Below are 27334 nucleotides of genomic sequence, written 5' to 3'. Positions count from 1 at the left end.
TTTGTTGTGAATTCTCCTTTTTCGTTTTTGATTTTCCTCTTTCTTTTAATACAATTAGCTAACAGTTCATTGATTTTATTGCTTTTTTCATTTCCATGTGTGACTTTTCTGTTTATTCATTTCTCTAGCCTCACGTTCTGAATTGGGACTTGGTACACCAGCTATACTCCACTACCTCGAAGATCCTTGGACGGGATGGCAGACTCTTTTTGGTCCTGCCCCCTCTGGAGTCTTCCTGGACGGGCATGGCAAAGCCTTGGCTCCTGGGTCTATCCCTTGGTGGCGCTGGCCTGTCTCTGCCTCTTTCTCCTGGCATAACTGCCAAATGAAAAGTTGGTGCCACCCTTGACTATGTCCTTAGAGATGGGGTTCCCTGCAGGTTCCCTGGAGAGCTGTGGACACCTGTCCTGGGGTCTGGTGGCTCAGAGGTTCCCCAGGTTTCTGGCTGACTTCTGGTTCAGCCCTAGGATAGAGGGTGAGTCTTGCTACCACTTCTCTCTGGTTTTCTTTGATGGAGGCTCAGTGGGAGAGGTAGACTCCTCGAGGATCTTCCCTATACCCTCTTAACCACAAGTCTCCAATCCCTCTTCTAGCTGAGGGTCTTTCAAATGTTTGAAGGGTGATTTTTATGTCTCTCCTAAGGCTAGCCACACTCACTGATTTGACTGATCCTCAGTGGGTGGGGCCTTGAGGTCCTTCACCCTTCTGCTCACCCTCCTTCTGCTTATACATGTCCTCCTTCCAACACCCCAACCTACAAGACAAGAAATGGCTACCTGGGAAATTTGAAAGAGAGGAAAAAGAAAATGATACTAGGAAAACTGAGAACGTGTGAAATTGAGGTAATGTCGCAGTGAAATTAGCGGCTTTTATTTTGAAGGGGGGATGAGATAAAAACTCAGAGCTGAATTATATGATAGAGCACTTGAACGATAAGGAAAACCTTTTTGTTTTCAGGGAAAATGGCTCTCTTCTCAGTTCCTTTGTACCCTGATGGATCTAGGAATCGGTGTGGGCCAGGAATTCTCATTTCTACTGCTGAAGGTGCTTTGTTCTTTATCCCACACAAAGCAAAGGGTTGGGTGGAGGAAGGGCTATTCATACAAGATTCTAAAATTCAATAATATAAACCTGATTTAAAAAGAAGACTGTGCTCTTCCTGGTCTGAACAAGGCAAAGCACTGCCCTCTGCACCAGAGGTGTGGGGTGACTGTGTGTGTCAGCAGGAATCTGAGCGGGAAGCCCACCTCCCACTGTCACTGTGCCCCCCCACCCCCCTTAGAAAGGAGAGCTGTACACACCTGTGAGAGGGCCTCTGGAGCCCCAGAGGGCTGGCTAGGACAAACCTCAGGCCCTTTCCAGGGAGCACAAATGCATTCATCCTAATTCCACACAAGGCCATTGTCAGAGACCATGAATATCTCTGAGTGAACTGAAGCTCAGCAACTAAGGTTAAAAAAAGATCAAAATTAAACGTACCAAGTCAGCATAAAGAATGTAGAATCCAAGAGAGGCAGAGCGGCTGTTTCAGGCACCAGGCAAAAATGGATAGAAAGCGGTGCTGAAGCAGGAAGCAGGTCCTATAACCAGGCCAGCTGGAGGTCAGAATGCACACACAACACAGGCCCCAATAACAGAAGGAGCACTGCTGAAACGCTACAGCATATTTGGGATCCCAGGCTGCTGGCTCGGGGAGCCTCTGCAGAAGAGACCGACCAGGTCCTGGTGACCGCCCCCTTCTCTGCCCTGGCTGAGCCCTAAACCACAGTCCCACCAAGAAACCTCCAGGAGGAGTCTGGGAAGAAACAGAGCCAGCTCTTGTGTGAAGGCTGTCAGGAGCTTGGCCACCCCAATATTTTTGTCTGATCTGAAGCTTGAGATTTTGGCTGGGATGTCCCTGGGGTTTCTTTCGGAAAGTTTCTGGATTCCTTCTATTCCCACTTTGTCCTTTGGTTAAGAGATCTAGGTGGTTTTATTTCATGATTTCTTGAAACATGATGTGCAGGTTCTTTTTCTGGTGATGGCTTTCAGATGGTCCAATGATCCTTAAATGATTTCTCATCAATATGTTTTGCAGGTCAGCGGTTTGTGCTATGAGACACTTTCCATTTTCTTCCATTGTTTCAGTCTTCTGACTTGCCTTTAAGATGTTTCACTGCCTCTTGGGCCACTGGCTTCTCTTCCATCTGGACTAGTGTCCAAGAAGTCTGTTGCTTGGGCAAGTTTGGTGCCTCTCATGCCAAACTTTCCAATTCTTTCTTCCAAAAATCTCCTTGCTTTTCCAAGTTTTTCCCTCTCTTCATTTCATTTGCAAAAAAATCATTTTTTTCCTCTTTTTACAAATTCTGCTTCCTCTCTTCTCAGAATCCTGGCTGAACCTTGATCTGAGCTGTGCTCTCCTTGGAGGCTTTGCTCGTACATGGTTTGTGGTCAGTTCTGTCCTCCTGGGTGTGTGTTGTGGGTATCTCTAACACCACTGTGCTCTTTATGGTGGGGTTCTTTCTTTGTTTGCTCATACTTCCAGCCTATTTTCTGCCTTCAAGCTTGATGTTAGGGCTGGCCTCTAGGGCTGCTTTGTTGGGGTACTGAGTTATTCCAGGGTCTTAGGGACAGGCTGGGGACCTTTGAGCTTTAAGTTATCTCAAAGGGATCAGAGCCAGTGCACCATATCCCTGACACCCTGGTCTGAGTAACAGCAGGCTGCTGCAGATGTTGCCTTCAGGCTGGGGTACAAGCTGGGATGAGATCTTGCTCTGCTACTTGCTTCTGAACTTTCTCCTTGCTCTGTGCACAAGATTGTATGGTGCTGGGTATAGGTCCCCTCCTCAGTCTGCCCGGGTGCCCAGGATGAGTCTGGGGCCTCCTCCTGCTTGGTACACAGCCACTCTCTGGGTCCTGGAGCATTCTCCATCCCCGGCATCTCAGCTTTCTTTGTCTTTTCTATGCTGAGCTGGCAGCAAAAATGATTCCTTGGAGTTGGTCTAGTGTTTGGAGGAGTTTTGGAGGAGGAAGCTGAGCAGAAAACGGGGATGTCCCCAAATGTCTTGGCATAGCCCGAAGCACTTCAGACCTTCGGTTAAATGAAGCACCAGGTGACCTGAGGATTCTCGGCACTCTTTCTAGCCTTCTCTCTCTCAGGGAATTAGAGGTAGGGAGGGGCCGTGGAAGAGAACCAGAACTAGAGTCTGAGGAACCAGGCCTGGCATGCCACCTTGGGTGAGTCACTGCCAGCCCTCTGCGCCTCCACTTCTGCATCAGGAGAACAAGGGGGTTGGAAGGAGGTGTCCTTCAATGTTCTGTCTAGTTCCAAATCAATGATCCCATGATGTGATTCAGGCATTTTTACCTACCTGATAACTCAATTTCTCTTTTAATAAAAATGAAAATGAAGATATGGATCCCAAATGCCAGTGATAACCCTGGTTTAGTGGTTGGTGCATCTGACAAAAGCCGCTATACAGGGAAGGGTTTCAATTTCCCAACTCTGCTAAGACTGGAAGAACTGAACTGTTACCTCCCCTCCTCTGACGGGGTGTAATATCAATTAAGGTGGGACTTTCTTACTGTCTTAAAATGATTGTCTTTGATTGAGTCATACTAGGCGCAAAGCCCCAGGCCCAAATCCCTATTTACTAGGTGCTAAGCCTATGTGGGCGTGAAGCCCTCAGGGACCTAAGGGGAGTTGCTAAGACCAGAGCCAATAGTAGGAGCCCAAGTTCTGGTCCTCAGATGACATTTGATGATGGCTAAAGAGTGAATATAAAGAGAGAACAGAGCTATTTGCTTAGGGCTCTCACCCTTGGCAGTGTGCTGATGTGGAGACTCTGGGCAGCTGTAGTTAAGAGCCCTCCAGCTCCTAACCCAGATGTTGGGACTTTGTTAAACCCTGGTAACTATACACTGAGATTTCAATCAGATGAGGTCTGTCTGTTGATGTTTGTAATTGTATTTGCTCTGACGTTTGGGGTGCTGGCTTTTTCCCTTGAACTAAGTGAATGATATGTGTATGCTGGATTAAAGTAAGATTGTTAACTCCTTAATGTTACTTTCCTTAGTAAAACAGATCAAAAGAACCTGTGTTGGCAGCTTTCTGTGTGCTGGCTGTTGGTGTCTTACACCCCTTCAGCAGCCGCTAGCAAATTGTTGCAACAGGGGGCCGATGGGAGCAAAAGAAGGGAGTTCTGAGAGCTCTGACTAGAACCACCAGGACAAGTGTCCTTTTGACTCCATTCAGTAAGAAGCACATATCAGGGAAAGAAGCCGTTGGCCACGGGCTCCCCTTCCCCTCTCACTCAGGTGTCTTCTGCACCATTCACCCCAACTCACATGAAGATGTGGCCTCACCTCTTGACCTGCTCAGATGATCCCCTTCCATCCTGTCTCCTCCAGCAGACCACATCTTCTCCTTCCCCAGCCCCCATCATCCTTCTCTCTCTCACTTGTCTTCAGTCTCTCCCTCTCTGCTGGCTCCTTCCCTTCTGCCCAGGGACATGCCCAGGTCTCCCCCATCCTCAAAGTTCCCTTTTCTGACCCTTCCACCTCCACTAGCTACAGTCAGAAAAAAGCCTTGATTTCTGACAATCTTCACCTTCCGCAACACCTGAAATTACAGCACCGTCAACACTTTCCTCCTCATTGTGGATGTGATGAACCATTAACAGCAACCTTGGGGGTGACTGCCAGCGGCTGCTGACATTCTGGTGCCAAGTTCATTCGAACCTTTATTTCCTCACTGAGCCAAGGCACTGCCCTTGCACAACTGAGTGTGGAGCCCAAAGGCCTTACATCAGCTTTGGGGCACAATTGCTACACAAACCTTGAGTCTGGTTTTTGGTTTTTTTTTGCTTTTTGGCAGGGCAATTGGGCTTAAGTGACTTGCCCAAGGTCACACAGCTAGGAAATATGTCAAGTGTCTGAGGCCGCATTTGAACTCAGGTCCTCCTGACTCCAGGGCCGGTGCTCTGCTCACTGCGCCACCTAGGCGCCCAAACCTTGAGTTTTAAAGGCCAACAACGGAAATATGCAGTCAATGCCGGGAGCTCTCTACCCTCCAGCAGTAGGTGAACAAGACCAGGAAGTGCCTAGCAGGATAGCAGTCCCTGATGTGTGAGGCTGCCAACGTGAATGTGAAAATGAGGCTCTAAGGTAAAGGCGGGAAGGCAGAGGACTGACTACACCTGTCAGAATTCTCTCCTCCCATTCAGGAGAACACTGACCCCTGGGCCCTCAGGATGCTCTCTCACTCTCTCAAAGCCTCAAGCTGACTCTCTCAGCTTCTTCTGCTCTTCCTTTTCGGCCCTGACCCCTCTCTCTACAGAGAGGAAGCTTCTTACTCTACACGTGTGGTTGGCTGCCCGGTTGTCTCACACCTCCACCTTACCAGTGCTTCACACCTTAGCAGGCCGGCTAAAAGGTCTTCTCTTGTGCCTCTGCCCATGACTCTCCATGGGCCATCATTGCACCTTGGGCCTGGACAGCTCCAGCATCACACCCTGCATGAAGCCTTTCCTGCTTCCCACAATGGCCCATGTGCAGTCACCCTTTCCTGCTCCCCACAATAGCTCATGCACAGCCCCTCCACCTTTTCCACTCCCCACAACGGCCCATGTACAGCCCCTCTTTCCTGCTTCCCACAATGGCCCATGCACATACCCTCCCACCTTTCCTGCTCTCCACAACAGCTCATGTGCACCTCCCCACCCCCCCACCAAAGCTGCTGTGTGGACACTGTGGCTACTAACCACACATAAGTATGTATAGATAGTACCTTGTTGTGACTCCCATTAGAGGGGGCCCTGCAGGGAGGCAGGAAAGGTATCATTCATTGGAGTTGCGTCCCCAGTGGCCAGTGCAGTGCCCGGACCCAGGAGGGGCTAAACACAGCACTGTGGGTCAAGGGAGGTTTCTCCAGAACCATGCCTGAGCTAATCTTCAGAGCCATGCAACCTTCTTGGTGGCTGCTTCCTATGGCATGTAGCGCTGGGCTTGCTGTCAGGAGACCTGAGTTCAGATCCCACCTCTGACACCCATCAGTCTACAGTGCTCTGCATCCCCATCGGGTAACTGGCCTCTCACCCACTTGTGCTGACCAACCATAAGGAGACTCTGGGACACTTGATAAAGGCCAATGGCATAACTGCTATCACCAGGACCATGCAGTCTATACCCACCGGAAGCTGAGGGGCTTGCTTCATCATCTCCAGCAGGATGTAGCTGCCGACCGAGTGGCCCATGAGCACCAGCTTCAGCGTTGCTGGCACGCGCCTTCTCAGGAAGGCCAGCTTGTGCTCCACCTGGCCTGCAAGTCCAAAGACATCATCCAGCTTTCGTGGACTTGGATCTGAGGAGGGAACACACAGAAAATGGCTTTGGAGGGATCAGCCCTTCACCAACTCCAAACCACACTGGAGACTGCAGACCCTAGGGCCATGAGATGGAATTTAATGGCGTGTGCATCATGTGTACGTGAGCCCACACCTGCGCCTCTGGTGTTCTCCTGAGCAGACAGGCACAGCCCTGCCGCAGTGGTGCTGGGGAGGGTGACATACTGCTGCCAACCCTGCCCTGCAGTAAGAGTCTACCCCGTCCCTTCTCTCTTGGATCCCTCCCTACTCCTCCTATGGTCAAACACAAAAGCCTCTGTTTGGCAGGTGAAGCTCCTGCCAGCCTTCCCATTCTTCTGTATGTGGTGGGGGCTCCAAGGAGGGCGGGAACTTCATGGACTGCCCCTCCCATCTTTATCCCAGCTTGGCCCAGTGCTGGGCACACTGAGTCTTTCTTCATGCATCCTTCTTACACATTTCCTCCCTCCATGACTTCCACAATCTAACCACACTGACCCACTTGCTGCTTCTCATAGAGGACAGTTGGTTGAGAGCACGTGGCAGAAGCTGTGGCAGCTCCCCCAAGGCTCCACTCCCCCTCTCAGCCTCTGCTGGGGCTCCCCATGCTGGGCTCTCAGAATGCTTCTAGTTTTGCCTCAGAACCAAGGCTCGGGTTGGCAGTCATCTCCCACCTACGTGACTCACTGTCCTTTCTGATATGCCACCGGGTCATTTAAAGTCCCGGGCAGGTCCCACATCATTCATCTCATCTCCCTCTTGGGCTGAATGCCACTAGAGAACAAGAACTGTCTCTGACTTTTTTCTATTACAGACACTGCCCACTTCAATTCAATTCAACTCCACACTGCCTAGGGACCAGGTGCTATTATAGTCAGTACTGGGGAATAGAGGAGAAGAGTCTGTGCTCTCAGGACATTGGAGGACGGAGGGGGGAATGTGGTGATTAGATGACATCACACAGATCAAGTCATTTCAAGGAGCCAGTGTACAGAACGGGAGGGGGAAGACAGACCTCCTGTAGAAGGCTGCCCCTACAGAGGTCAGGGCCTCAGGGAAGCCACCCCAGGGGCTTTCTGGGGCACCACCTCTGCCAAGAAGGGCATGTGAGGAACAGATGGCAAGATTCAAAGGAAGCCTCTGCTCAGTTCAAGTTCAAAACTCCATTCACTACAATCAGCATAAGCCCATACATGACTGTGTCACTCGCCTCCTCTAGAAACTCCAGTAGCTCCCTATCACCTTTCAGACCAAACAGAAAATCTTCCATCTGGTGTTCAAAGCCCTTCAGAACTTGCCCCTTCCCCACATTTCCACCCTCCCCCAGGTACTCCTTGGTTCAGCAGCCCCTTGGCTGTTCCTTGGCTTCCTGAGCCCCAGGCATTTTCTCTGCCTGCCTCCCTGCCTAGAATGTTTTCCTTCCTCTTCTTTGTCCCTTGGCTGCCCCGGCTTCTTTCAGGCCTCAGATAAAATCGTACCTTCTCTAGGAAGCCTTCTCTGTCTCTCTCAATGCTGGTGCCTTCCCTCTGCTGATTATCTCCAGGGTGTCCTGCATGTAGCTTGTTTGTACATAGCTACCTGAATGTTCTGGGAGCTCCTTGATAACAGGGACTATCCTTTGCCTTTCTTTGTATGCCCAGTGCTCAGCACAGTGCCCGACACACAGTAGGTGCTTACTAAATGTTTACAATGTTACAATCCCTGCTCTTCTGCCAGCCTACAGTTAGTTTCACAGCCTAACGCATCAAAGCTCACCAAATCTCCAGAGGAGAGCGCAGGGCTCATGCCCACAGGTGAAGTGCTGTGCCTGCAGTGCTGAGCTAGCAGATAGAGGGCCTCCAAGGTAAAGAGCTCGTGCTATTTTTTTTGTCTTCCTACAAAGACATCTAGAAACTAGTAAATGAGATGCCTCCTCATGAATGTGAATGTTCCTGTCACTACCTATTATTCAGCCAAAGGAATTCAAGGAGCTGCTAATATGTCCTGTTAGTGATGTGATGAAATCGATTTTCTGAAGCCAACAGCACTCAGAGGGAGTCAGAAGAGGACAAAGGACCCCTGCCAGACTCCAATGATCTCAAATGTCAAAGGTCCTCTAATAAAGCCAGTAACCTCAAGTGTGCATAGAAATCACAGCCACAGTTCCCAGGGGGAAGAGGAGGTTTGTAACAAAGGCCCCCAAGCTATACTGCTCATGCCTAAGAGGTGGGGGAAGGAGCACTGGGCTGAGGATCAAAAAGCCTAGGTTCAAGTCCTGTCTAAGCAACTCAAGAACCTTGTAACTACAGACAAATCATATATAACCTGTCTGAGCTTCAATGGCCTCATCTCTAAGATGGCATTAATCACTTTGATGTAACCCACCTCATGTGGCTATTAAAAGGAAGGAACAGTTAAACTATATTTATTTATAGTTTCCAACATTCACTTTTATAAGATTTTGGTTTCTAAATTTCCCCCCCTCCCCAAGACAGCTTTCCATCTGACATAGGCTATACATGTACAATCATACTAAACATATTTCCACATTAGTCACGTTGTGAAAGAAGAATCAGAACAAAGGGAAAAACCACGAGAAAGAAAAAACAAAAAACAACAAAAAAAGAGAAAATAGTCTGCTTCAATCTACATTCAGACTCCATACTTCTTTTGCTGAATGTGGATAGCATTATTCCTCATGAGTCTTTTGGAATTGTCTTAGATCATTGATTGTATTGCTGAGAAGAGCTAATTCTATCAAAGTTGATCACTGTACAATGTTGCTGTAACTGTATACAATGTTCTCCTGGTTCTGCTCACTTCACTCAGCATCAGTTCATGTAAGCCTTTCCAGGTTTTTCTGAAATCTGCCTGCTCGTCATTTCTTAAAGCACAAAGTATTCCATTATGTTCACATACCACAGCTTGTTCAGCCATTCCCCAATTGATGGGCATCCTCTCAATTGCTAATTCTTGGCCACTACAAAAAGAGCTGCTATAAAGAGTTTTGTACATGTGGGTCCCTTTTTACGATCTCTTTGGGATATAGACCTAGCAGTGGTATTGTTGTATCAAAGGTTATGTATGCACAGTTTGGTTGCCCTTTGGGCACAGTTCCAAATTGTTCTCCAGAATAACTGGATCAGTCCACTACTCTACCAACAATGCACCAGTGTTCCAATTTTCCCACATTTCCAACACTTATCATTTTCCTGTTTTGTCATGTTAGCCAATTTGATAGGTGTGTTGTGGTACCTCAAAGCTGTTTTAATTTGTATTTCTCTAATCAATAGTGATTCAGAGTATTTTTCTTATATGACTACAGACAACTTTAATTTCTTCATCTGAAAACTGCCTGTTCATATCCTTTGACCATTTATCAATTGGGGAATGACTTGTACTCTTATAAATTTGACTCAATTCTCTATATATTTTAGAAATGAGACTTTTATCAGAGATACTGGCTGTAAAAAGTTTTGCTTTCCTTCTAATCTTGGTTGCATTGGCTTTGTTTGTGCAAAAACCTTTTAATTTAATCAAAATTAACCATTTTGCATTTCATAATGTTCTCTATCTCTTGTTTGGTCATAAATTCTTCTCTTCCCTATAGTTCTGACAGGTAAACTATTCCTTGCTCTCCTAATTTTCTATGTCTAAATTGCATACCCATTTGCTCAGCATCATTCTTGATAGCATCAGTTGGCTGTACTCCATACTCTCCATACCCAAACTTCCTCTACAACACCTCAGAATCCTCATCATGGCTCAAGCCTGGAATTCATCCACTGGAAGGCTTTTCTGCCCCTGCAGCCTTTCCCTCTGATTGGCTGGTTCCTTTCAGAACTTCCATTTTGAGGCGTATACCCAGACCACTCATGTTTTCATTCCGCTCCAGGCTGTACTCCAGACTACCCCAGATATCCTCTACGATGTTCCTATACCTAGTACCTTCATCTTTTCTATCTCCCTCTCCATCCCCTCACCAGTCATGTTCAATCACAACTTGCTCCTCCAAGGTCAAACCCCTGCCCCAAAGACCCTATAACATAAAAGCTGCCACCATGAATAGGCCTAGGGACATAGGCTGCCTGAAAGCCTTTTCTGCAGAAGAAACTCAATGGGTGAAGAGAGCAAATTATGGCCAAGCAATAGGACCTATGAGAACCTCTGAATAGGACAATATAGAGGGGGAGTCCGCCACTGACATCAATCTGTGGGATATCCGAAATGGTAAAAGTTCTTTCCAGTTCCTGTTCTCCATCCTCATCTTTTTCCTCTTTAACAGAAAATCAGAATATGCACTAAAATATTTCCTTGGGCCCAAGCAGTATCTGCTCAGAGACTGCCCTTTCAGAAAGTGGTCCCAGCCTCTCTGCCTTCCATGGTGACTGCAGTTTTTTCTATTCCTGGCAGCTCAGTGTTGGAGAAAACAAAAAGAATGAATCTGTTACCACTGGGTTCTGCTTAATGTCCATGAATTCTCAGGTGTGTAGGTGAAAATCTTCACATTCTCTACAGTCTACAAGATTTTATCATTGGGGTCTGTGTCACATACTTAAAAGTTGCCGTATCATACCACAAAACAGGCTATAAGGAAAATGCCTACTTTGCCTGGCACTGCCTAGATCCCAGGATGCACTGGATCTCCCACAGTCCTCACAAGGTCTCTTTATATGGGCACAGATGGGATTCTCATTCTCATCTATTAATCAGTAAACACATACCGAGTACCCAGAGCCTTCACTGAAGGCTCACTTGGGTGCCTCTCCACGGGATATAAGATGCATGCTTGGGGAGCCCAAGGGGTAGTGAAGCCTCCAAAAGTGGGCAGGCTTAGAGTCTGAGCCTCTGACCCAAGCTTCAGTCCCACAAGTGCAGGGGCCTCACTGCCAGCTTGTGCACAACTCATGGGATATGGGGTAGTGGAGAAAGGGACAATATCATGCACCCTCCAAGTGTGGTTATGCTCCCATAAACACTGAGTATGCCAAGTCTGGGAAAAACCAAAAACAGTCTTATGAGCCCCAAAGCATTTCAAACAACTTCACACACCCCTAATGTAAGCTCTTAGAGGGCAGGGACTGGTCCATCTCCAGCATGGAGGCATCAGACCATCAGTCACAGGCCCATCATCCTCTAGGCCTCAGCTTAGTCTATGCTGCTGTTGAAATGTACTTTCATCAGTAGCTGGAAAACAGGCTTCCATGGACATCTACAAAATTTTGTTTTTATTTCATACTTAAAAAACCTGGAAGAGGCCAACAAGATGACACAAGATCACCTTATTGGATAGGCCTAATGCTTTAAGAGCCCATCAAGGTCCTTTCTGATCCTGACTCACCATCTAGTGTTAGCTAATCCTCTGAACTCTGTGTCACCTACAGATGTGAGTCTGGACTTTTGTCCAAGTCACTGATCAAAACGTTCAGCAGCAAAGGAATAAGCACAGATCCTTGGGGTCTTCCACTGGACACCAGCAGCCTCACTGACATGCAACCATTAAGTAGAACTCTTCACGTCTGGCCATCCAACTACTTCAGCAACCATCTGGTCATATTATTGCTCAATTCATATCTTTCCACAATTTTCTACAATAACAGCATGAGAGTCTTTATCAAACACATTCAAATCTAGACCAGTCATCTCCACAACATTCCCTCGTCTACCAGTTCAGCAATCCTGTCCAAAAAGGAAATCAGGTTTGTGTGGCAGAGCCTGTTCTTGGCATATCTGGGAGCTCTTTGGGATCACCACATCCTATTCCCTTCCAGAATTTCACCGACATCTCTAATGGTCTATTCTAGAATTTTCCCAAGAATCAATCAATCAAGCTCACAGGCCTACAGTGTCTACCCTCTGAGAATGGCCATTCTATATCTTCCATTTACATCCCATGTGTAATATAGCCATAGTTGTCCTCTGTTAGAATGGGAGTCCTTTGAAGGGCAGAGATCATGCTTGTGTCTTGTTGGGCATCCCTAGGGCTTAGCATAGTGCCTGATACATGGCAAATGCTTAAGCCACTTTTGCTGACTTTCTGAAAGACTTTGGGAAACTTGCCCTTCTCCAATCTGGGGTGGGGGAGGGGGTGTCCCTTTTGCATTTTCCACAACCTATCAAATATCCCTGACGGTGGCAGGGCCAACCCATCAGCCCAAAGATGAAGTCCATCCAGGCTGGAGGCTGTGCACTCCAGTTCAGCTGGGGAAGCTTTCTGGTTCCTATTCCAGGCATCCATTCCCTTTAGTCATGTCCAGAGCAATGGTCATTCTCAAGATAAGAACTGAGCATTCCTTCCTCCCGTGTCCCTGGTGCTGGTTGTCATGGCCCCACCAACTTCAAGCAAAGGCCTTACTTAGCCCTCTCTACTTTGATCCTGCTTTTTCTCCCAGAGGAGCTTTAAATACACCAAACCAAACCAAACCAAGCCTCCCTGATGCCCTTGGCTCCCTTGCATTGTTCCAGGCTGCAGCAGGGCAGTGCCATGCTCTCCTGTTCACGCTCATCCTCTGTAGCCTGGCCTCGCTTTTGCCTCTGGCACATTTTCAAAATGCTATGTTGGCAAATTTCCAGGGCATCCACACTGGTCTCTGAATCACCTGACAATGCCCCTCAAATTCCCTTCTTCTGTCCCAACAACTCCAGTCACAGCCAAACCCCTTCTCTTCCTTCCCCTAATCTCCTCCATGTTTCACTAATGCAGCCCACCCCTCAAGCCACAAGCTTAACCACCTAATTGTCCCACATTTAGGCTCCTCCGAGTTTCAGTAAATAAAGCTCTGGATCTGGACGGGATTTCCTGGAGTCGAGCAATTCTGGTTCAGTCATTCCAGTTGCGTCTGACTCTTGGTGACCCCATTTGGGGTTTTCTTGGCAAAGATACTGGAGCAGTTTGCCATCTCCTTCTCCAGCCCATTTTACACATGAGGAAACTGAGGCAAACAGGGTGAAGTGACTTGCCCAGGGTCACACAGCAAATAAGTTTCTGAGGCTGGATATGAATTCAGATTTTCTCAACCCTAGGCCTGGTGTCCTATCCACTATTCCACTTAGCTGCCCCTGAGTTCAAATTATTAATCTGCTCTGACTCCCCTGGGTCTACCCCACCCTGTAGTCCTGCAGAAACTTGTACCAAGTATTTTGGAGGGTCACCTATGAACCATAACTCTCTTTGGTCACATGACTGTCCTGTGTGCAGCTGCTGTGTAGGAATTCAGGATAGGAGCATCTATGGGAACACAGGACTAGAATTACTGATGATAAATTTGCCATCGAGGAAGCTGGATCTGGAGCAAACTCCTCAGCCAAAGAGCTCACATTCTCTGGTCCTCCAGTCTGTTTCTTCTTCTCGTCTGAATTACTCCCATCAGAGCCTGGGGAGCAGCTGTTCCCGACTGTCCTCCCTGGAGGACGGTGATAATGCGGCATGTCTGGAATATGGTTTCTAACTGTTTACCTTTCAACATGTTCATGGAAAGCCAGATAGAGACTTCTTGAAAAGGCTCATGCGTGGGAGGATTTTCTCTGTTTTCTCTATGTTAGAACAATACCTGCTTGGGCTTTATTCTTGGAGTGAGGTTCGTGGGCTTCCTGTATCCTTCAGGCAGTTCTTGGGCTACCCAAAATGGCACAGCAGAAGAGGAGGAAGAAAGAGCGACCCCCAAGGGCCCTCTCCTCCACCCATCTCCTTAGATCATGGCAAAAGATCCAGCAGGAGGAAGGCTGTGGTGAGTCTCAATAGAAGCTGTCCATCATGATCCAAACCTGAATTCCAAGCGCCAGAGCCAGACTTCCTTGGGCACGGTATGTTGCAGGGCCAGGCTAGGTTGTGGCCTAGGAAACTTCACCTCCACCCTCGCTCCTTCCCAGGATCTCAGGAGGGAGAACAGCCTGCTCAGGAGGGGTTCCCTGCTGCCCCACTTGGCACAAAGGGTGAATTCAAGGAGCCAAGGCCCTCTATGGCCTCTCTTTTGAGTCCTATCTTCTACAACTAGTGTACCCCATTAACCCTTTATGGAGGGTTAATTTTAACCTCTCTCAGCATGCTGGGAAAACCTCAGCTGCTGCTTAACACTCAATTCAAACCTGCCTGCCCTGATAGGAGACCCTAACCCCAAGCAACACCTTGCTCCCAGAAACTTCCTTAGCATTTGTCCTAACGCTGAATATAATCACCTCTTACCAGAGGGCACTGCTAAGAACAGTGAGAAAGGAAGACCTCAGGAGCACAGGGAGCAGTTCCATCACAGCTGGAAAAGCAGAAAGGGAGAAGTGGCCAGGCCATGGCTATCAATGAACGAGACTATCCTGGCAGGTGGATGGAGGGAGGACCAGAAGGCAGAGAGCATAGCTGGAGGGGAGAGGATCTTAAGAGCCTGAATGCAGGGGTGGGGATTGACAGCAGGAGGCAAGGAGGTATGACTGATGGGCCAGGGTCAGAGGATCATGCCTTGTGATCAACAGATACCTTCTCTAGCCCTCACAAACTCTCTGGATGCCAACCTGTAGCCAAGAATCATGCATGCACCAGAGGAATGGCCAAGACCCCAGAAGTCTAGCCAGGAAAAACCTGATGAATGAATGGCAGAGAAGGCTGAGCCCTGACCCCGAAGTTGCTCCCTGAGCCCCCCGTCCCCCAGCAGTGGAAGGCTGGCCAGCCTGACTGCAGACTCGTGTCCAGGGAGCTCCTTGAACAGGTTATGACTGTCTAGACTGACTTCTCCTTAATGGTTCCATCATTGAGCCCTTTTGCCAAGATCACAGCCATATCTTTGACACTTTCTCTGCCCTCCTGGGCTCACCTTCTGCGGCCCCTCATATCTATGTAATTAATAAAGAATCACAGGAATTCAGTAGCCCAGAATCTATGAATCTGACTATAAAATTAGATTCATAAGGTTTTGTCAAGGCACTGAGTTTGTCTGACACAGACCACCATCTCTGTAGCAAAGGAGCCCACCAAGTGGAGTCAAGATGGTGGAGGAAGGGGAGGCAGAACTTGAGCCTCCCTGGATCACACTACATGATAACACTGAAACATTGTAGGCCTCAGATAGAGCTATGAAAGCAGCAGCAGCACATAAAAAAGACAAAAACTCAGGCCAGACATCACCCAAGAGGTGAGCAGAGCTCAGCATGAATATAAAGTCCAAAATAAAGAATCAGGCCAGAAGAATAAGCAAAAAAAGAAAATAATTTCCTGCCCCATGGTGACACGCAAGCTCAAGACATAAATGCAGAAGACAGTGACTTGAAAACATCTACAAGCAAAGCCTCAAAGGAAAATGTAGGCTGGGCAGAAGCCCATCAAGAATTTCTAGAAGTGGTTTTTTTTTAAAGAGCTAAAAATGATTTTTAAAACCAAATGAACACTATGGAACAAAGGTATGAAAAGAGAATCAACAGCTTAGAGAAAAAGTGCAAAATATTATTGAAGAAAATAAGTCCTTGAAAACTGGAATTGGTCAAATGAAAATGAATGTCTCGAGACATCAAGAAATAATAAAACAATTTTAAAAAATCTGAAAAAAATAGAAGAAAATGTGAACTATCTCATAGTAAAAACTAGTGATCTGCATTACAGATCAACGAGTGATAATTTAAGAATCAATGGACTATGTGAAAGTTACCTCAATATCATATTTCAAGAAATCATAAAAGAAAAAACTGCCCAGATCTCTTAGAACTGGAGGGTGAAATAGAAATTGAAAGACTTCATAGGTTAGCTCCTAAAAGAGAACCCAAAAATTCCCAGGAATATTATAGCCAAAATCCAGTGCTTCCAAGTCAAGGTTAAGAAATAGTGCAAGCTGCCTGAAAGAAAAATTTAGGCCTCAGTGATAGAAGATTTAGCAGTAACCACCTGAAGGGACAGAGATCCAGGTATGAGCAAGTAAAACAATAAATCACAGAATTCATACTTTCACTAAAGATAATGACAAAAATGAAGCAATGTGCCAAAATTTGTGGAATGCAGCCAAAGCAGTACTTAGGAGAAAATTTATATCTCTAAACACTTACATTGACATAAGAGAGAAAAGATCAAATCAATGAATTAGGCATGTAACTAAAAAAAACCCTAAAACTAAAAAACTAACAAATTAAAAACACTCAACTAAATCCCAAAATAGAAATGCTGACAATCAAAGGGGATATTTTACAAATTTTAAAGAAAAAAAAACCAACACAATGAACTAGTAAATACAAAAGGCTATATATATATATATATGTGTATATATATGCCATTAGCTAATTTAATTTTAAAAAAGAAAGAAAACCAAAATACCAATATCAAAAATGTAGAAGGTAAATTCAAAAATAATGAAGGAAAAAATGAAAGCAATTATTAGGAGCTATTTCTTTTGAATATAGGCCAACGAAAATGATCTAAATGAAATGGATGAATATTTCATAAAAATATGAATTACCCACATTAAGGAAACAAGAAATAAAATAACTTAAATAACCCTATAGTAGAAAAAAAAATTGAACAAGCCATAAATGAACTCCTATAGGAGGAAAAAAAAACCCAAAAAGTGAATCAGATAGATTTATAAGTGAATTCTATCAAACATTTAAAGAACAATTCCAATACTATATAAACTGTTAGAGGGAAAAAATTGGTTAAAAAACAGGCCCTACTAAGTGACACAAATATAGTCTTGATGAAAATATTTTAAATAAAACACTAGCAATAAGGTTACAGTAATAAGTGAAAAAGATTATACACTATAGCCAGGGATTTATACTATAAATGAAGAGCTGATTGACTCTTTTGTTGTTTTTCAGTTGTTTCAGTTGTGTCTGACTCTTTGTGACCCCATTTGGGGTTTTCTTAGCAAAGATCCTAGAGTGGTTTGCCTTTTCCTTCTCCAGCTCATTTTACAGAAGAAGAAAGGGAAGCAAACAGGGTTAAGTGACTTGCCCGGGGTCAAACAGATAGTAAGTGTCTAGGCCAGATCTGACCTCATGAAGATGAGTCTTCTTGACTTCAGGCCCAGCATACTGTTGAGTCGCCAAAATAAGCTATCAACAGCCATATGAAAAAATGGTCTAGCTCACAATGGCTAAGATAACAGAAACGGAAAATGACAAATGCTGGAGGGACTCTGGAAAAACAGATATACTAAGGTACTGCTGGTAGAGTTGCGAACTGGTCCAACCATTTTGGACAGTAATTTGCAACGATATCTAAAAAGAACTTAAAGTATGACCCAGCAATGCCACTACTAGGAAGAGATCAAAGAAAGAAGAAAGGGATCCACACGTGCAAAAATATTTAAAATAGCTCCATTTTCAGTGGTAAAGAACTAAGGGAATGCACATCAATTGGGAAATGGCTGAATAAATTATGATATTTGAATGTGATGGAATGCTCCTGAGCTGTAAGAAATGATGAAGGGGGTGGTTTCAGAGAAATATGGGAAGACTTGCATGAGCTGATGCAAAGTGAAGTAAGCAGAATCAGAAGAATTTATACAATAACATGATAAAGTTAATCAACTCTGAAAGACTTAGGAATTCTGACGAGCACAGTGACCCATCACAATTTCAAAGAACTCATGATGAAACATGTTAGCCAAAAGAGGATTCTGGGAAGATGGCAGAGTAGGTCAGAAAACTTTCAGCTCTCCAAATTTCCTCCATAGAAAAAGACAGAATATTGCCTCAGAGGGAATGCAGAACAGCGGAAATAAACAAAATTCAGGGTATAGCAGTGGTTCTCCTAAGACAATGTGAGAAGAGCCCTGGAAATACCCGACTCTAGGAGTGGAGGTTCTGCCTGAGCAAAGTACAAACACCTCCAGGTTGCAGAATCAACAAACAACAAGCTCTAGGGGCAGTGGGGTTGAGAGGCAGCCTAAGCCATGGAAACTTTCATCTCACAGACAGTGTGGGAGTCTGATGGCTGAGTAGGAGAAGACTGAAGGACCTCCCACTGTAGAAGGACACCAAATACAACTATGCTGACCAGATGTGTGCTGGGTTGGGATCACACTGAGGGGAAGAAGACCGAAGGACTTTTTACAGTCCATGGATATCAAGCACAGCTGTGCTGACAAGACTCATCCTAGGCTGGGGCTGTGAAGAGAAGGAGCCAGAGCATACACCTGGTAAGTGCAGTAGTGAGGAGCGGGGACTCTGCTGGCTGTGGGCACTTGTAAGAGAGCAGAGTCCCTGGCTTCATTTCCAGGTTATAAAGGACAGCTGTATTTTGCAGCCACCGGAGGGAAGGCAGGGAGCAAGATCATTTCCAGGACAGCATGACAGGGGACTCTAGCCCCAACTAGCTCCACTCCCATGGTTTGGGAGTGGAGAGGACAGCCCAAAGTTGGGCCCTGAGATAGATAGACCACAGAAAATAACAGTAAGAAGGACCTGAGGCTTGGAGCATTATTCCTCATACCTTGGGACTAAAACTTGATCACACTAACAGCTGCTAAAAACAAAATAAAACAAAAATAAAATAAAACAAAATAAAATAAAAATGAGTAAGCAAAAGAGAAAGAACTCAACCAAAGATAGCTACTATGGGGATAAAGAAGATCTGAGTTCACATTCAAAGGAAGATAATGGAGCTAAAAAAAAGGCACTCCCTTGTCAATGAGAAATGTCAAATGGTCCCAAGCACAAAAAGATTTACTGGAAGAACTTAAAAAAAGGACCTTAAACATCAAGTAAGAGAGATGGAGAAAAAATTAGAAAAAAAAATAAGAGCAATCTAAGAAAATTATGAAAAGAAAGTCAGCCAACTTGAAATAGAGAATCAAAAACTTAAGGAAGAAAATAATTCCTTGAAAACTAGAAATGGGCAAAGGGAAGCCTACAATGTTCTAAGACACAAAGAAATAATATAACAAAATCAAAAGGATGAAAAAATAGAAGAGAATGAAATGTCATCAGAAAAACAACTGATCTGGAGAACAGATCAAAGAGAAATAATATAAGAATAGTCAGACTGCTTAAAATTATGATAAAAAGGGAATATTGATACAATATTACAAGAAACTATTAAGGAAAATTGCTCTGAAGTTCTAGAACAAGAAGGCAAAGTAGAAATGTAAGAAATCCACTGATCACCACCTGAAAGAGATCCCAGGAGAAAAACTTACAGAAATATCATAGCCAATGTCAAAGCTCCCAGGTTAAGGAGAAAATATTGGAAGCAACATGAAAAAAACAATTTAAATATCGTGGAGCTACAATAAGGATTACACAAGACCTAGGAGCTACTGCACTGATTGAATACCATATTTCAAAGAGAAAAAGAGCTGGGGTTACAACCAAGGGTAATTTACCCAACAAAGTTAAGTATAATCTTGAATGAAAAAAACTGGACATTTAATGAACTGTAAGACTTTCATGTATTTGTGACAAAACAGCAGAACTGAAGGGAAAATTCAACATATAACATCCAGGACAGATATAAGATAAACATTAAGGACTGATTATAAGGGACTCAAAAAGGTGAAATTGTTTACTTTTTATATATGAAAATATTTGTTCTTTTATGACTGTCATTTTTATTTAGGTAGTTTGAAGGAAAGACTTGGGTTTGAGCTTAGTATGATGAGGGTGATTCTAAAAAACAAAATAAAACTGTCTGGAAGAGTTAAAAAGGAGCAATTATCTCTTACAAATGAGGGATAAAAGAAAAATTGATACAGAAGAAGCTAGTAGGGGAGAGGATGGGTAGTGCTGAAATCTTACTCTCATCAGAAATGAGTTAAAGAAAGAACACGTATATATCTATAAGGGTATAAAAGTGTTCTAAATTGAGAAGAGGGCAAGGGGATAGAGAGGGTGAGAGGATAAGAGAGGGATTCTTGGAGGGGTAAGTAGGTTAAGGAGCAGGAGGGTAAGGTAGTGAGAGGGTAGAAGTAAAGCAGAGGAGGGATAGGAACAGGGTGAGAAGGAGAGGAAGGAGGAAAATGTACAAGTAATAATAGCTTAGAATGTGAATGGCATCAATTTACCTATGAGTAGAAACTGATAGCAGATTAAAAACTTGAATTCAACAACATCTTGCTTGCAGGAAATGATATAAAAATGAGAGATGCACACAAACATAAAATAAAGGTCAGGAGTAGAATTTGTTATGTAAAGAAAGCAGGGACAGTAATGATCACAGACAAAGTTAAAGCTAAAATAGATTTAATCAAAAAGAGAAAAACAGGGGAACTACACTATTCAGCCATATTATTCAATATTGTTTTAGATCATTAAAATAAACTAGACAGTATAAAATACCTGGGAGTCCACCTGCCAAAAGAGACATAGGAACGATATGAACATAAACATAAAACACTTTTTATACAAATAAAGTTAGATCTAAATAACTGAAGTAATATTTATTGTTCATGGGTAGGTAAAGCCAACATAATTTTTTAAATGACAATTTTACCTAATCTATTTATATAGTGCCATCCCAACTAAATTACTAAAAGATTACCTGAGTTAGAAAAAAATAATAACAAAGTTCATCTGGAAGAACCTTTGACCTTTTGGTCAAGAACTTCAAAGAAACAGGAAAAAAAAGATGTAAAGGAAGCAGATTTTTTTTTTGCTTTTTGGCAGGGCAATTGGGGGTTAAGTGACTTGCCCAAGGTCACACAGCTAGTACATGTGTCAAACTATAAGGTGAGAACATTGTTGAAATGTAAGATGAATAATTTTGATCATTTTCAATTAAAATTTCCTTTTATAAATAAAACCTATGCAGCCAAGAATAGAAGGAATACAGAAAAATTAGGAAAAACCATTCACAGACAATCTCTCAGATAGAATGTGATTGGGTCGGAATGTCGCTGCGGTAAAGGACATGATGAGATGGTTCAATTTAGAAAAACATGGAAAGACTTGGACTTACGAAGGAAGATGCTATCCACCACTAGATGACAGGGGGAAATATGCATAGTATGGTCTTAAATATGTGTGTAAGTATGTATGTGTACGTTTATAGATCTCTATGTATATGTATATATCTATATAGAGAGATACACTTATAACTAGATAGATATCTGTGCTTACTTGTAGCCTTCTTTTGGGGGGGGGGGACAGAAATAAAATGAAAAGTGCAGAGCAGAAAACAAAAGAAAACCTACAAGGAAACAAGGAAAGGCTGGGCGGCTTTGAAAACAATGTGTAGTATTTATTATATAGGTTTTCTCGAAACGGAAATTTATTGTTTTATGCTGAATTCTCCCTTATGTTCTGCTGTGTATATGGTGATGTTCTTTTCCTTTTTCTTATTTTTGTATTTAATTTAAAATAAATTTTAAAAACTTAAAACCAAACCAAATCCACTATCAAGCTCCAGATAAAGAGCTGATGGTCTTGATGTCCACATCACACAAAGGAAAAGCCAAGGTGGGATTTGAATTTCCTTCTAAGTCCAGTGTCACTGCTCTTTTTGATCACCTACAACCAGACATAAACCCAATATTGTTGTCTGACAGATCAAAAGATAAAATGAAACAATATCTTTGTAAAGTCTGTCATCCCTCTCATTCCTCACTAAACTCTTGGTAAAGTGAAGAAATTATGAGGACTTGAATTCTGTATTGATTTTTCATTATTGGCTAAGGGTTCTGCAAGCTAATATAAAATGAATTCTAACATCTATGTAACAAGAGGCTGCATTTCTAAAATTCTTTTCCAGAAAGCAGCAGGACAGCAAATAGCTACTTCACTGTTATGGTTACAGATAAAGTCATGGTTACAGAAAATAAAATAACATAACAGCAGACAATATAAAACACCTGGGAGTCTACCTGCCAAGACAATATGGGACCATATGAACACAATCACATAAATACAGACCTAAACAACTGGAAAAATACTCATTAGCCAATACAATAAAAATTTCTACATAAATTAATTTGCTTATTCAGTACCACACCAATCCAACTATAAAACAATTATTTTATAGGGCAAGAAAAAACAATAATAGCAAAATTCATCTGGAAGAACAAAGGTCAAGAATATCAAGGGAATCGAAAAATGTGAAGGAGAGTGGCTCAGCAGTACCATATGTCAGACTACATTACAAAGCAGCAATCATCGAGACAATCTAGTACTGGCTAAGAAACTGAATAGTGGACAAGGCACAGTAGTGAGTGACCATGGTAAGGGTAAGAGCTCAACATCTGACAAACATTACTAGGCCAACATCTCTCACCATATACCAAGAGAGAAGTGATTATTAATAACCAATATCAACTTGGGGAGATTCAAAGCTCTCCCCTTCTTCCAAAGTCCTTATTTTTTTTAAAAAATTCAGTCTCTTGAAGGATATTACAGATGAGATTGAATTAAGTCTCCTCAGACTATGTCAGACCTGCCCAGCCAACAAGGAATTTAATCTAAGGTGGGGAAGTCGATTGTGTTCTCCTCAAGCCTGCATGGAGACAGATTCTTTTGCCTAGATACAGCCCCTCATTGGAAAGGGTATATTAGCTGTGAGTCCCCCTTCCCCTCCCCTGGTCTAAGAGAGCCAGCCAAATGACCGTACTGTTATTAATAACCTGCTGGCCTTATTAATATTAAATTATCCAGAAACATGTCTCTCAAACCTTTTTAAAGATCACACAGGATAAGGTCAAAATGGATACACGATTTACACATAAAGGATGATACTGTAAGCAAATTAGAAGAGTGAGAAATAGTTTACCTGTCAGATCTACGGATAAGGGAAGAATTTAGGACTAAATAGGATATAGAGAGCATTACAAGATGCAAAATGGGTAATTTTGATTCTATAAAATTAAACCGTGTTTGCACAAACAAAACCAATGTAACCAAAATTAAAAGGAAAAACTGAAAAAAAATTTACAGCAAGCATCTCTGATAAGGGATATATCTCAAACACATAGAGAACTGAGTTAAATTTATAAGAATACAAGTCATTCCCCAATTGATAAATGGTCAAAGGATATGAATGGGTAGTTTTCCATCAAAGAAATGAAAGCTACCTATGGTCATATGAAAAAAATGCTCTAAATCACTGTTGATTAGAGAAATGCAAATTAAAACAAATCTGAGATATCACTTCACACCTATCAGATTGGTTAATGTGACAAAAAAGGAAAAGGCAAATGTTGGAGGAGATGTAGGAAAACTGGGACACCAGTGTTCTGCTGGTGGAGTTGTGAACTGAGCCAACCATTCTGGAGAACAATTTGGAACTATGCCTAAATGCCTATAAGAATGTGCATACTTGGGGGGGGGGGGGCGGAGCCAAGATGGCAGCTGGAAAGCAGGGACTAGCGTGAACTCCCCACCGAGTCCCTTCAAAAACCTATAAAAAATGGCTCTGAACCAATTTTAGAACTGTAGAACCCAAAAAATAGCAGAGGGAAGCAGAGCTCCAGCCCAGGACAACCTGCATGGTCTCTGGGTAAGGTCTATCCCGCACGGAGCTGGGAGCGGAGCGGACCAACCAGACCAGGAGCCGGGCGGAGCCTGCCCTAGCGCCCTGAATCAGTGAGCTGTGGCAGTTACCAGACTTCTCAACCCACAAACACCAAAGACAACAGACAAGGTTAGTGGGAAAACTGCTGGGGACAGGTAGTATGCGGTTTGGCCATCGCCCTGGGGGCAGCTACAGAACTACAGCTGCAGTTGCTTCTGGCCCCAGGCCCACCTGGTGGGAGGAATTAAGTGGCTGATCAGAGCAGGAGTGAAGAGCCTGCTGAAGATCTAAGTCCAGTTTGGGTTGGGGGTTCTTGGGGAAGGAGGAGTGCTGGTGTGGCAGAGCTGGCGCATCCCCCCAAGCTTGGAATGTAGAACTCTGTACTCTACAAGCAGTTATACCCTGAAGAAAAACTCAAGGGTCAAGTAAGTTGGCTGGGAACATGGCCAGGCAGCAAAAATGCACCCAGGTTCAGTCTCAGACTCTGGAATCTTTCTTTGGTGACAAAGAAGATCAAAACATACAGCCAGAAGAAATCAACAGTCAAAGAGACTACAACAAAAGCCTCCAAGAAAAACATGAACTGGTCTCAGGCCATGGAAGAGCTCAAAAAGGATTTGGAAAAGCAAGTTAGAAAAGTAGAGGAAAAATTGGAAAGAGAAATGAGAAGGATGCGAGAAAACCATGAAAAACAAGTCAATGACTTGCTAAAGGAGACCCAAAAAAAACTGAAAAATATACTGAAGAAAACAACACCTTAAAAAATAGACTAACTCAAATGGCAAAAGAGCTCCAAAAAGCCAATGAGGAGAATGCCTTGAAAGGCAGAATTAGCCAAATGGAAAAGGAGGTCCAAAAGACCACTGAAGAAAATACCACCTTCAAAATTAGACTGGAGCAAGTGGAAGCTAGTGACTTTATGAGAAATCAAGATATTATAAAACAGAACCAAAGGAATGAAAAAATGGAAGACAATGTGAAATATCTCAGTGGAAAAACCACTGGCCTGAAAAATAGATCCAGGAGAGATCATTTAAAAATTACTGGACTACCTGAAAGCTATGATCAAAAAAAGAGCCTAGATATCATCTTTCAAGAAATTATCAAGGAGAACTGCCCTGATATTCTAAAGCCACAGGGCAAAATAGAAATTGAAAGAATCCACCAATCGCCTCTTCAAAAAGATCCCAAAAAGAAATCTCCTAGGAATATTGTCGCCAAATTCCAGAGCTCCCAGGTCAAGGAGAAAATACTAGCAAGCAGCCAGAAAGAAACAATTTGAGTATTGTGGAAACACAATCAGAATAACCAAGATCTAGCAGCTTCTACATTAAGGGATCGAAGGGCTTGGAATATAATATTCTGGAAGTCAATGGAGCTAGGATTAAAACCAAGAATCACCTACCCAGCAAAACTGAGTATCATGCTCCAAGGCAAAATATGGATTTTCAATAAAATAGAGGACTTTCAAGCTTTCTCAGTGAAAAGACCAGAGCTGAATAGAAAATCTGACTTTCAAACACAAGAATCAAGAGAAGCATGAAAAGGTAATCAAGAAAAAGAACAAGAAAAAGAAATTGTAAGGGACTTACTAAAGTTGAACTGTTTACATTCCTACATGGAAAGATGATGTGTATGATTCATGACACCTCAGTATTAGGGTAGCTGAAGGGAATATGCATATATATATGTTTATGTATATATATGTATATGTGAGTGTGTATGTATGTATATATGTGTGTGTATATATATATACATACACATATACATATATATATATATATATATATATATATATATATATATATATATATATATATATACACAGAGAGAGAGAGAGAGAGAGAGAGAGAGAGAGAGAGAGAGAGAGCGCGCGCGGGCACAGGGTGAGTTGAAGACGAAGGGAAGATATCTAAAAGAAATAAAATCAAATTAAGGGATGAGAGAGGAATATATTGAGAGAGGGAGATAGGGAGAGATAGAATGGGGTAAATTATCTCGCATAAAAGTGGCAAGAAAAAGCAGTTCTGTAGGAAGAGAAGGCAGGTGAGGAGGAATGAGAGAATCTTGCTCTCATCAGATTTGACCTGAGGAGGGAATACCATACATACTCATTTGGGTATCTTACCCCACAGGAAAGGAGGAGGAAGATAAAAAAAGGGGGGATGATAGAAGGGAGGGCAGATGGGGGTGGAGGCAATCAAAAACAAACACTTTTGAAAAGGGACAGGGTCAAGGGAGAAAATTCAATAAAGGGGGATAGGTCAGGAAGAAGCAAAATATAGTTAGTCTTTCACAACATGAGTATTGTGGAAGGGTTATACATAATGATACGCATGTGGCCCACTGTGAATTGCTTGACTTCTTAGGGAGGGTGGGTGGGAAGGGAAGAGGGGAGAGAATTTGGAACTCAAAGTTTTAAAAACAGATGTTCAAAAACAAACAAAAAAAAAGTTTTTTCATGCAACTAGAAAATGATATGCACAGGCAATGGGGCATAGAAATTTATCTTGCCCTACAAGGAAGGAAGGGAAAAGGGGATGGGAGGGGAGTGGGGTGACAGGAGGGAGGGCTGACTGTGGAACCGGGCAACCAGAACATACGCCATCTTGGAGTGGGGGGGAGGGTAGAAATGAGGAGAAAATTTGTAATTCAAACTCTTGTGAAAATCAATGCTGAAAACTAAATATATTAAATAAAAAAATAAAAATGAAGAAAAAAAATGTGCATACTCTTAGACCCAGCAATACCACTGCTACATCTGTATCCCAAAGAGATCATATAAAAGAGAAACACACCTATTTGTACAACATATTTATTTCAGCTTTTTTTGTGGTGGCTAAGAATTGGAAAGTGAGGGGATGCCCATAAATTGGGGAATGGCTAAACGAGCTGTGGCATGTGATTATGATGGAATATTGTTGTGCTATAAGAAATGATGAGTAGGCAGATTTTAGAAAAACCTGGAAAGACATACATGAACTGATGCTGAGTGAAATGAGCAAAGCCAGAACATTGTACACAGTAACAGCAATATAATACAATGATCAACTGTGAAAGACTTGGCTGCCTCTTATCAAGACAATGATCCAAGATAATTCCAAAGGACTCATAATGAAAAACGCTATCCATCTCCAGAAAGAACCGGTGGAGTCTGAGGGCTCACTCAAACAGACTTTTTTTTCACGTTATGTTTCATGCTATTTATTTATTTATGCAGCATGGCTAATATGGAAATATCTTGGATGACCTCACTTATATAATATCATATTGTCTGGCTTCTCAGTAAGTGGGGGAGGGATGAAAAGGGGGAAAAGAATTTGGAACTCGAAAAAAAAATTTTAAATAATATTAAAAATTAATTTTTTTTTTAAAAAGCATCTTCATCTGGCTTACAGCTGAAATCTCTTCTCTGTATTGTCTCTCTCATGAGAATGGGAGCTCTTGGAAACCATGAATGGCTACTGTTTCTGTATTTGTATTCCCAGAGCTTAGCACTAGGAATGCTTTTTCATTATTCATTCATTTGTTGATTATAAGATCCACATCAATCTGAGTATCTGAGCTAATACAAAAAACACTCCTACAAATATTTTTGTGC

At 43.2% G+C, this 27334-nt stretch overlaps 1 protein-coding gene across 3 annotated transcripts in view; it reads right to left on the bottom strand.

Moving 5' to 3' along the window:
* Nucleotides 1–27334, bottom strand: part of LDAH (lipid droplet associated hydrolase) — an 81132-nt gene that overhangs the window by 32294 nt on the left and 21504 nt on the right. For all 3 annotated transcript variants that reach the window (XM_036752662.1, XM_036752663.1, XM_036752664.1), the window contains exon 4: nt 6171–6340. In XM_036752662.1, the coding sequence (XP_036608557.1) occupies nt 6171–6340 (170 nt within the window). The remainder of the gene's footprint in view (nt 1–6170; nt 6341–27334) is intronic.

The sequence above is a fragment of the Trichosurus vulpecula genome, chromosome 3, assembly GCF_011100635.1.
Source record: "Trichosurus vulpecula isolate mTriVul1 chromosome 3, mTriVul1.pri, whole genome shotgun sequence".
Lineage (NCBI taxonomy): Eukaryota > Metazoa > Chordata > Mammalia > Diprotodontia > Phalangeridae > Trichosurus > Trichosurus vulpecula.
The sequence above is the reverse complement of the archived record's forward strand: the minus strand, read 5'-3'. Positions and strand labels throughout refer to the sequence as shown.